Below are 11,455 nucleotides of genomic sequence, written 5' to 3' on the forward strand. Positions count from 1 at the left end.
TACTTAGAGGTGGGGAGAAGCCTTCTTAGCAGCAAAGTCCCATGTAGCTGACGGTGACCCCACTCTACATGGGGGGGGGCTCCATTTAAGGGTAGCCAGGTCCTGGGCAAAGACTGATTCATAAATACCCACAGAGAGTATAGCTTCTCAAGGCAGGGGGCTTTTATGTAGCCAGGGCTGGCTTCACTCCCGATCCTGCCTCTTTGATTCCTGGGATTTCAGGCATGAGCTACCATGCACAGCTTTAAAGAAGCTTTCTGAAGGGCCCTGAAGCTCTCTATTCTACAGGAAAGGCTAGTGGCTTGCTCCCTGACTCGCAGGCACCATCTGCAGGGGCTGAACAGGAAGACTACACAGGAGGGTCTTTCACCCCAGAAGGATCTGACTGTGTGAGACAAACACCTTGTTTCCTTTAGTACCCATGTAAACAGCCCACATCCATAAGCTAGGTGTAGTGGTACATTACATGCCTGTAATACCAGCACTGGAGAGGCTGAGGTCAGAGGATGTCAGGTTTGTGTCAGTCCTAAGTAGCAAGTCCCTGTCTCAAAAGCAAAGCAGGCAGGCAGGCAGGCAGGCTGTCACAGCAACAGAATGGATCTTTGTTCTTGCGGAACAGTGTGGTATGAATGTCTCACTGGGTGGGAGGCATTTCCACGAATGCCCAGTGTGGCAGTGTCAGTGACGGTTGTCCCTAGCCATGGTCTCTACCCTTGGTTGAGCAGTGTCCGAAACTAGGGTACTCTAAGACTTAGCAATCACAAGAGCTGCTTTTTGCCTTTTTGTTTTGTTTTTTTATTGGTAAGTAAGTCTGGATAGGGTTTCTGTCCTTGAAACCCAGAGTCCTACAGTAAAACACTACTTTTACTGACCACAGATAGAGATGGGGACAGGACAAACAGGCACCAGACACTTGGGGTTTGTCCTGGGCTGAGGGAATTCAGGCTCACCTGGGTCTGGAGGGCACACACAGTACATCTAGGGTCCAGCTTGACAGGACCCAGAGGCCCTGCATGGTGGTGGGTATGCAGGCCTCCTGCTCTGGCATGCGCTATGCTTGCCAAGCTTCAGAATGGAGTGGACCCCCACTCTGGTCTGGTCTTCCCTTTGCCCTCTTCAACCCTGGTCTTTTAATGCTTGGGACACCTGGCCTGGTCTAACCCCAAGGGCTGCAGCCTGGTCAGCAAGGACTTCATGTTCTGTGCCTGGTGAAATGGAAAGGCGATTATCCGACCAGAAGCGGAAGAGGGCCTAGGAGCCTGCCGTCTAGCAGAAAGACACTGGTAATGGCTCTGGAACAGCCACCTGTCACACGCCCACTACCACTACCATGGGCAGGTTTGGGACAGCGGACTGGCCTGGTGCAGAAGCTCTGAAGGTGAGGGTCAACTGTGGAAGGCTGACCAGGAGACACCAGAAGTGTAGAATTCCACCTGGCTGGGCCAGTCGCCATCCCCGCTGCCTTCTCTGTCCTCATCGGAGTCATCATCATCGCCACTGGATGCACCACTGACAGTGCCGCCTAGGCGGGCTGGCTGCCCTGGAGAGTCCCTGCACCTCTCCTTGGCCTCCTCCATCCGCTTCTGGGCAGACAGCTCTCGGTAGCAAAGGCTGCAGACACGAAGGGGCTTGGGGGAGAGACGTGGCAGCAGGAAACGCTCCCTGGAACACTCAGCACAGACCACAAAGCCGCATTTGCGGCAGTGGTGACGCCGGGTGAGTGCCGAGAAGCGTGTCTGTGTGCAACGCATGCAGATGTCCGTGGCCTTGTCAGGGATCCAGGGTGCTGCGTGCTCAGTGGTGGGCTGGCGGCCCGTGGCCAGCAGCTGCCTCCGCACACACTCTTCAATGTGGCTGATCCACTCCTGGCGTTCTGTGGTGGAGGCCGCCGACACCACAAAGGACTTCTTGGCTGTCTTGATCATCCAGCGGTTCTTGGCCTCCAGGGTCTCTGGCAGTGGCTCCAATGTTACTTCCTCCAGGGGAATAATATGTTGGCTGCGGTACTTGCGCTTGCTAAGCACGATACTGCCATACACCAGGATGTCGTTGAAGAGGAAGAAGATGCGTGGCTTGGCCTTCTTGCGGCACTCCTTGGTCAGCACCCCCTCGCCCAGCAGCACCCGTCCGGGCAGGGCCAGCGGCTGCCCCGATGCCCCGAAACAGCTCTCCACTGCCGCAATCCGCTGGCTGTTGATCTCTGTGTTTGCCAAGTGGTCCACCATCTTCTCAGCAGCGAGGCTGTAAGAGGCAGACAGGGAGGCTGTCATCAGCTTGCCCGTGAAGTCAGGACCACACTGCTCACCGCCCCACCACAACAGCTCACTCGAAGCAGACAAGCCTATTATCCCACGGTGCCTCGCAAGCCTACCTAGCCTCCCAGGCACAGAAACTGAGTGCTCCAGAGGCCTACCTGACGCAAGGAGTGGGAGACATAAATTATTGGGGGCTGGGATGGGTGAAGGGGGCTCTGCAGCAGGAAGCATGTGGAAGGCAGACGGTGGTGAGAAGACGGCCACGAGCAGTTGACTGCAAGGATTAAAAGCCTGGGGAGTAGAGCACACCTCAGGCATGCGTCAGGGTCAAGGAGGTTGGAATAGTGAGTCTCCAACTCCTATCAGCTGTTCTGGGACAATGTGTGATTGGAAGGATGGGGGTGCATACACTGAACACTGTGTGTCGGACAATATGAGTGTCTGGGATCCAAACCAATCATAGGCTCTGCGAGCCCTCATTTGCCCAAGGTAGCTGACTGTTGTGGGGTGGCTGAAGGTCACCATAGCATCTCAGAGGCCATGTACTGAGTACTACCTCTCAGCCAAGGGCAGCTTTATCTCATTTAGTTCTCACACGAACCCTAGTAGGTTAGAAAACCCTCTGCCCCCATCTTATGGGGGGAAACAGACTGTAATAGTTGGAGGGATTTCACAACACAGCGCCTCCTCTGGGAAGTGTAAGGTCCACCGGGGTTCCCTGCTGATGTACTAGGCAGCAAACATTGATAGCCTCATAGCATACCCTAGCTTCCTCCTGCTGTCCACACCCACCCTTCTAAGCCCAGCAGAACTGAAGGATACACAGACGTGGCCACTTCCTGGTCCAAGCCTCCAGGACTGGTATCTCCACTAAGCTCTAGGTATGGATAGCCACTGGCCTACCCAGTCATCAAATTAGCTTCTGATACTCAACACTGAACCCAATGTTTCCTGGGCCCTCTCCTTTTAGCTCAACTCCATCATCAGAATCACCATTCACCTAGTGGCTCAAAATCCAAATCTAGCCTTCATCCCTGAGCCTGTCCTCCCTCCCTTCTTCCTTTCCTCCCTCCCTCCCCCCCTCCCTCCCTTTCTTTCTTGGTTTTTCAAGACAGAGTTTCTCTGGGTAACAGTTCTGGCAGTCCTAGAACTTGATCAGCAGACCAGGCTGACATTGAACTCACAGAGATCTGCCTGCCTCTGCCTCCCGAGTGCTGGGAATAAAGGCGTGCACCACCAACGCCTGGCCATAAATAAAGTTTTATTGGAGCACGGCCATGCACATTCATGTATATAGTATGATGGAGCTAAGTCTGACAGAAATCATATGGCCACAAACCCTGAAATACTGAAAATCTGGACCATTGTGGAAAAGTTTACTGACCCCTTCTGTAAGATATCATCCTGTTTTGTTTTGCCTTCATAATACTTTATCATACCTACTCATGGGCTGGGAGACTGCTCATTTGGTGGAGAGTTTGCCCACCAGCATAAGGACCCAAGTAGATCTTGAGGTCCCACATAAAACACTAGGTGTGGTGGTGTGTGAATGATTCTACTGCTGGGGAGGTAGAGACAAGAGGATCCCTGAGGCTTCCTGGCCAGACAATCTAGCTGAATCTGCAAGTGCCAGATTCAGTGAGAGACGGTTTCTCAAAACAAAACAAAATAAAAATAAGGCAGAGGGGCCTATTCTGCCTTTCTAGAGGACCTAAGTTCAGTTCCCAGCTCCAAGGAATCTAGCACACTCTTTTGGATTCTGTAGGCATCTGCATTTATACTTGCATATACCCACCTGTGCTGGCTAGTATTATGTCAACTTGGCGGCGGCGGCGGTGGTGGCTGTAGTGGCAGTGGTGGCACACGCCTTTAATCCCAGCATTTGGGAGGCAGAGGCAGGCGGATCTCTGTGAGTTCCAGGCCAGCCTGGTCTACAAAGCAAATTCCAGGACAGCCAGAGCTGTTACCCGGAGAAATCCCGCGTCAACAAAACAAAACAAACAAAAAACCAAAAAGATCTGTCTTTAAGGTATTTTCTTAGTGATTGATGTGTGAGGGTCCAGTCCATTGTGGGTGGGGTCATCTCTGGGTTGGTGGTCCAGGGTTCTATGAGAAAACAGGCTGAGCAGGCCAGTAAGCAGTACCCCTCCATCTCCTGCCTCCAGGTTCCTGCCCTGAGGTCCTGTCCTGACTTCCTCAGTGATACAGCAAAGAGGAAGCCAAATTAACCCTTTCCTCACCAACTTGCGTTTTGGTCGTGGTGTTTTATCACAGTAACTGGAAACCCTAAGATACCACCCATACGTGTATGCCTATGATTAAAAGTAAAATAAAGCTTTAAAAAAACAAGGTGGACGGAAATTGAGGAAGACAACAGACACCAATCTTTGGTCTTAAAATACACACACACACACACACACACACACACACACACACACACACACACACACAGAGCTGATGTAGTAACTATTTTTAGTTTGCTGAGCTTAGCAGCAAACTTTGCAACCCCAAGCCATTCTGCCACCTGATCACCAGTTCTTGGCTGAGGGACAATCTGACAAACCCAAACTGTGTCCCTTAATGTGCCAATATGGCCACCAGGCATTGTGCTGGGGGGGTCAATGTGGATAACATCTCACTGTGCAGAGGCCAGAATGGCCCAGGATAGTAGACCCGAAATTGCAGTGGCTTCTGGGTAGCAAAGATAACTGAACCACTTAGGAGCAGAACAAATAATAATAAAAAACTGTTTTTGGGTTGGAGTAACAGGTTAGCAGTAAGAGCACTTCCTGAGGACAGAATTTGGACCCTGGTATCTACATAGAATGCCTAGTTCATATCTGCCTGTAACTCCAGCTCCAGAGGGGTCTGACACATCCTTCTGGCCTCATGCATTCACACACATGTGGCATTCAGTCACACAGACACATGAATACAAGTAAAAATAAATCTTAAAAACAAAACAGGCTCTCCTCCCTTGATGGACTGAAATGAGCCACCCTAGGATGGCACTACAACAGAATGTCACTTAACGTAGAAACCATACAACATTCCAAACTGTTCAAGAAACCCATTGATAGATAAAAAACAGGGGGAGATCTCATACTCATTGGAAGGCTCTTATCAAAGAAAATACAGTAAGTGCCTGTGTGGGAAAAGTAGAAAAGGCATGCACTGCTGCTGGGAGTGTAAAATGCCATAGCTATGGGCTGGAGAGATGGCTCAGTGGTTCCTGATTCTCTAACACCTACACCAGGTGGCTCACGGCTTCCTGTAACTCCAGTTCCAAGGGATCTGCATGCATGTGGTGCACATACATGGATGCATTCATAAAATAAACAAACACGTCTTGAAAAAAATGACATAGCTACTATGGAAAACAACCTGAAGGCTCCTCAAAAAAAGTTACTATACACTCACCTTTACCACTACGGGTCTATCTACAAAGGGGTTGGAAGGAATATTGATATTCTTATGTGTGTTTACAAAAGCCAAGAGGCAGAAGCAACCCAAACGCCCATCACTGATCAACACATGATAGCCAAGGGAGGAAATGTGATCTACAACCAGGAGCTAAAAATCCAGACCTAATCTGGCCCACTGCCAGCCTAAATGCTACAAGAAATACAATCACATTCAAGATAACACAATCGAACATATATTTACTCTCTGGCCCCTTGTAGAAAAGGTTTGCTGACCCCTGACACATGTAGAATGCACAAGGCATCTTACTCATGGATACTGATAACCACATCTGTTCCGATGTAACCCATCATATCCTGTTGCCCATGCGGTACAGCCCCTAAGAGAGGTCTGGGACCTGGAACTCAGGAGGAAGGGGTGAGGCACAGGGCTAATCGGTCAGGTTACAGGGGCAGGTAGGGTCACCTTGCAGGCCCACAGGCCCGTGTGAGCATTCCCAAGTTATTACAAGGGTAGTGAGTCACTGAGACTTTCTGGAATCCTCCTCCAGGAAAACAGAATAAGGAAAATGAGCCCGTAGGTGCCGTTTTCTCGGCACCCACAGCTAGCAAGGCACAATGCTAAGCACATCGCATGGCTGACCTAACTCAGTCCCCACAAAAGCTCCCCAGCAGAAAGCACCATTTCCCTTCACAGCCACCACCGCAGAACCTCAGCTAGCGGCCAAGCTTCCGAATAAACTCTGAGGCAAGGAAGAGAAACTTTGACCTGGGGAGATACCTGTAATCTACCACCTGGGAAGATGAGGCAGGAGGAAAGCGAGTTCTAGGTTAATCTAGGCTATATATACACGGAGAGATCTTATCTCAAAACAAAACAAAACCTAGTTGGGCAAGATGGCTCAGAGGGTAAGGATGTTTGTGGCCAAGACCGACTGAATTCCATGCCGGGAACTCACATGATGAAGAGAGGAGAATGACTCCCCGCGAGGCGTGAGACGAGCCTCTCCCCCAGCACACAATCGGAATCAGAAGTTCTTAAACTCCAGGGCTGCCTAGTCTTCTCTATCACAGACAAGCAGGGTGGCCCCGTCCCACCCCGCAGGCCAGGATGCCAAACCCCTCCTTCCTTGGCGCGGCTGGGCTGGCCAAGTCCCAGCGATCAGGCAGCTGGGCCTGGCCACTCTAGGCAGCTCTGAGGGCTGACGTGGGCAGGGCACGTCGCACAGCAAGTGAGGCACTTCGGTTTTTACAACAGACCGCAGAGATCTTGACTGTAGTAGCACCGATCGCCCTTCCTCTGCGGCCTCTAACCCTGTGGAATCTGCTATCAGCTGTGTTCAAATTCCAAGGCCTGCGCCCTCTAGGCGTGTGCGCGCGTTTCGGAGTGCCTCGGAACTGCTGTTTTCCCTCCCACGGAAGCCTGGCGACCGAGCTCCCGCACTACAGGTGTTCCCTAGGAGAGTCCGGGCCCCACCTTATACTAGAGTCGCCAACTCAAACTCTTCAAGGACCCCAAACCAGAGGCCAGGGAGAACCGTCCCTCCCTCTCTCCCCAAAGCGTCTCAGGCTAAGTAAAGCCTCCCGGAACATCGTGGGACAAAGATGCGGGAAGAGACCCCGTGGAGGACCCCCCCGCCCCCGGCTCACAGCTCACGCACATCTCGGGGACTCAGTGGCCCCTGAGTCCCTGCTTGTCAACCGCTTCCCAAGTCAGCAAGCAGCGAGCGCCCTCGGCTCCGGTGAAGTCCCAGATGTCGATCCCCCGCGGCCACCTCGACCCGCAGCTGCGGGCGGGAGGGGAGCGCTTCCCGGTGCCGTAAGCCTGCTTCCCTCCTCCGGCGGAGACCCGCGCACCCAGCGCAGCCGGCTCGGCTCGCGTACGGTCTCCGCTCGGGTCCGCCAATCCCCGCGCCGCCCACGCCTCCCGGCTCCAACTCCCTGGCCACGCCCTCTCTGGGCGGCCGCTTGACCAATCGGAGCCCTGGCACGCAGGCGGGAGGCGGAGCCCGAAGCGGGCTCGGTTTCCCCAGAAATGTGCGCGGGTGGAGTTGAACCGCTGGATGGTGAACCGGTCAGTTCGCTTCCTGCGTGGGGGGTCCCGGGACCGATCCCTGGCTGGAGATCCCGGTTAGTTACCAGCTTCCCGGGCCTCCATGCCGAAGACAAGGTCGGCGCGGGTTCGGGGGACGGTCCGCGACTGTGCCGCGCGCGACGGGATCGTGGGGCCCTCGGATGCCCCCCTGGTGTCACGGTGACTGTTTTCGGCAACGGCGACGCGCCTATTGTTTGAAGACCATCGTAAAAACTTCCCAGTGGGAAATGTCAGAGACCCCCGGGAGGAAGTATTATGAGTTTAGTGCACCCCCACGTTCTCATCACGAAAGCTCCACAGTGCGAACCGGTTAAAGTACCCCTTGCTTGACTCCACCCTGGCTGCTATGGACACTCAGAACTCAACTCCGAGCCAGCCTTCCCGTCTCACCTGCCCCCACGCAATCCTCTCCCACTGTCTTCTTCCGGTTCCTCAAAATCACTGGGCTGGTTCCACTCCCACCCTTCCCACTCCCTCTCCGCTGTCATTTCGATGTCAGCTCCTCAGAGAGGTCTTCTTGGCCCCAAAGCAGGGGTTCTATACCTCGCCCATTTTGTTGCTGTTTGGTTGCAAAGACAGAGTTTTACCTAAACTGGGTCTCCAGCCTTCTGCCCCTTAATCTCTACCAAATTCCTACCGTCGTCCAGCCACCCCACCCCACCCGTCAGCATTTATTGAACAGCCATACTTTAAAATCATTTCCTTTTTGGCTTGAAATTTGTTTAAACATTTACAAACTGCGCTGCTGTGAACATTTCAGATGGGAAGAATTCACATAAAATTTGAGACTTTTAACTCAAGGCCTCACATACTAGATAAGTGTTATATCAATGAGCTGTATCGCCAGCTCTGATTTTTAGCTTATCTAAGATTTGGGGGTCTGGTGGTACATGCCTGTGATCTCAGCATTCAGGAAGCTGAGGCAGGAGGGTTTGGGAATACAGATCTACTCCCCTTTATACGGGGGTTCATGTTCGACCACCCACCTCACCACTCTAGGCCCCCCCTGCCCATGCATATATCCCAGTTGGATTTCTGGTTGGTGATGTACACAAACTCTCCTCTGTGTAGAAGGAAAAGACAGTGTCTGAGGTCCCACAGGCTAGGCTCTAACTATTACTAGAGTTTTAGGACCAAAGCCTGGCACTGAGTTTCCAACAGTCCCCATTCATCAATGAGAGAGAAATGAGTGATGGTTCGAGGCGGAGGGGGAGATTGGGGAGAACAGATTGTTATATCATCTCAAACCCCAGATGAGTGGTTACCCAAGGTGCTTATTTACCATATCAAAGCAGACGCTGGCCGCCAGATTCCCCAGCCTTTCTCAGGATCGGTTACAAAGTCATCCTGGCTTGCATACCTCACCTTCAACTCTCCAGTCCATTGGCTGGGCTGGGCTTCCTACTGTGTCTAGGCAACTGCTCTTTATTCCCACTTTCCTGGCAGTTTGGCTTCTGGCTCTCCGATCTCCCTTGGCCCGTCTTCCCACATGGCCCATTTCAGTCTGCCGGCCATTTCACTCTGGAGTTTTCCAGATGCCTCTGCCTATGCTCTTCCTCATATTTACAATATCTACATACCTACGGTAAACCTACTAGGAACGTCGTGTCCTCATCTCATTTTTCTTTTCATTCACAGATAAAGGGGTTCTGTGACGTCTCAAGTCCATCATCGGAGCACTGACACAAGCTTTAGGTTTAAATAGAAGAAGAATTTGGGCAGGGGGATGTGAGGACATCAGAGACCATTGTCTGAAGGTGGCTGGGGTGGGGGTTGATGGGATGGGAGGCTTTGCTATTCTCAGAATCCACGAGCTTGGGACAATGACTACAGAACTTCTGGTGCGTTTCGGGGCTTTGGAACAGGATATTGTAAAAGTTGAAGGTAAGATGCTTCCTGTGTGAATGCCATGAAAGCGGTTAGGTCACTGTTGTTTTTAGACAGGCATGCCTTTAGTGAGTGATATGCTTACATGTGCGGTAAGTGCAGGCAGACATGCTAGGGTCTCAGCTCCCTTTCACCTCCTCTGTTGGCACCAGGGAGGAGTCTGCTTTTCAACAGAGGCAGTGTTCCAGTCCCACCAAGAGGCTTAGGTAGGATACTGAAAATGCCATTCCAAGTGCACGCACTGCTTACGTGGAGCGGTCTTCAGTCGGCAGGGTCATGTTTCATGGCTGCCTCAATCCCCTGATCTCCCCTTTCACCTCCTCAGAAAGGGTGGACTTTTCAGGGAGACATGGAGGTGGCTAGGATGAGCATGGGTCCCTGTGAAAGCAGAACAGTCTTGTTTGTTTATGATGGCATCTTGGCATCCCACACAGTGTCTGGCAGAGAGTGGCTGCCTGAAGAAGGGGAGTCTGAAAGACCAGAGGAAGGAATGAATACCTGTTGATTCTGGAGACAGGAAACGCCTCCAGCTTTGTTCCACTGGTGATTCAGGGCCCACTGAGAGCTCAGTCTCAACTGCCTCCTGCCAGCCCCAGCATCCCATGCAATGGAGTGGAAGGGTGGGAAGTCCCCTAGAGCAGCATAAACTGATCATCCAGCTACCCACCCCTTCCCAGCGAGGCCTGACTGTGGGTGGGGAGGTCTGAGTTGAGGGCTCCCGCCCTTCTCCCCCTTCTCCAAGGAAGACGACAAACTTGTGACTCAGGGAAAGGCAGAAGTTGAGTCAGCCAAGCCACAAGCTGTGGAAAAAATGAAGTTTCCTGGAGGCCTTTTCTGCTTCTTTGGCTAAAAATCCTTTCTGGGAAAAGCTGGTTTCCAGACTGCAGGAACTAGGGAGTGAGCAAAGACCCAGGCTCAGCAGGCCCAAGCTAGTCTTTCTTTCTTTTTTTTCAAAACCCTGTGAGAAAAAAATGCCTGGAATTTTCATTGCCTTGTTTATTGAGTTCTGTCTACACACCAAGCACAGGGCACCTAACTCTTCATTATCTTGTCTCTTCTCATTGCAAGCCTGCAATTTCTTGTGATTGGCTCCACAAGTAGAGGGCTGGGGAAGCAAACCTGCCTTGAATGTTAGAGGTCTTGGGTTCCATCCCAGAAAAAAGAAAAAGGCAAACAACCACTAACATACTTAAGGATAGAAACAACAGATAATCTTAATCCTTGAAGAGCTGGAGAAGGGTCTTGGCTGTGTAATGCTTCTCTGCTAGGCCCTGGGTTCCTTCCAAGAACCATACAAAAGACATTTAATAATTGATAAATCTGAGTCAGGGGTTGGCAGACTTTCTGTAAAAAGGGTTCAAACAGTAAGTATTTGGGGCTTAGCAAAGGGGTGTCTGGGACCACCCCTGCATAGTGGAAGCAGCCTTGGGTAACACAGAAACAAGTGGTAAGTGATAGTTACACACTGATAGTTGAATTTCCTGTAATTTTTTAAAAGCTTTATAAAACATTCTTCCTTTTGTATTTTTACTCTAGCCCCTTGAAATTGTGGATGCTGGGGGCTGGAGAAATGGCTTAGAGGTTAAGAGCAGTTGCTGCTTTCACAGAGGATCCTGGTTTGGTTCCCAGGCCACAAGGTGGCTCACAGCAGTTAAACACTTTTACACATAAAATTATACATAAATTTTTAAGATGGGTGTTGGAGTGCATGCTTTTAATATCAGCACTCAGGAGGCAGAGGCAGGCAGATCTTTATGAGTTCGAGGTCAGCCTGGTCTACAGAGTGAGTTCCAGGA

The 11,455-nt window shown here is 51.5% G+C and overlaps 1 protein-coding gene and 1 long non-coding RNA gene across 4 annotated transcripts; one reads left to right on the top strand and one right to left on the bottom strand.

Moving 5' to 3' along the window:
* Nucleotides 1–771: 771 nt before the first annotated feature.
* Plekhf1 (pleckstrin homology and FYVE domain containing 1) lies at nucleotides 772–7,590 on the bottom strand. 3 transcript variants are annotated; one of them, XM_005081760.4, is made up of 2 exons: nucleotides 7,339–7,590; nucleotides 772–2,241 (listed from the first exon to the last, which is right to left on the bottom strand). In XM_005081760.4, the coding sequence occupies exon 2, from the start codon at nucleotides 2,223–2,225 to the stop codon at nucleotides 1,386–1,388; it is 840 nt and encodes a 279-aa protein (XP_005081817.1). In that variant the 5' UTR covers nucleotides 2,226–2,241; nucleotides 7,339–7,590; the 3' UTR covers nucleotides 772–1,385. The 3 variants fall into 3 exon arrangements, with proteins under 3 accessions (XP_005081817.1, XP_040591439.1, XP_040591440.1); XM_040735505.1 differs by lacking the exon at nucleotides 7,339–7,590 and adding an exon at nucleotides 6,637–7,284; XM_040735506.1 differs by lacking the exon at nucleotides 7,339–7,590 and adding an exon at nucleotides 4,051–4,136.
* A 1,822-nt stretch (nucleotides 7,591–9,412) lies between these two features.
* Nucleotides 9,413–10,644, top strand: LOC121136016. Its single transcript, XR_005873144.1, has 2 exons — nucleotides 9,413–9,656; nucleotides 10,094–10,644. It is a non-coding gene; the product is annotated as an uncharacterized LOC121136016 (long non-coding RNA).
* Nucleotides 10,645–11,455: the final 811 nt, after the last annotated feature.

This window comes from Mesocricetus auratus, unplaced genomic scaffold, assembly GCF_017639785.1.
Source record: "Mesocricetus auratus isolate SY011 unplaced genomic scaffold, BCM_Maur_2.0 Super-Scaffold_100046, whole genome shotgun sequence".
NCBI lineage: Eukaryota > Metazoa > Chordata > Mammalia > Rodentia > Cricetidae > Mesocricetus > Mesocricetus auratus.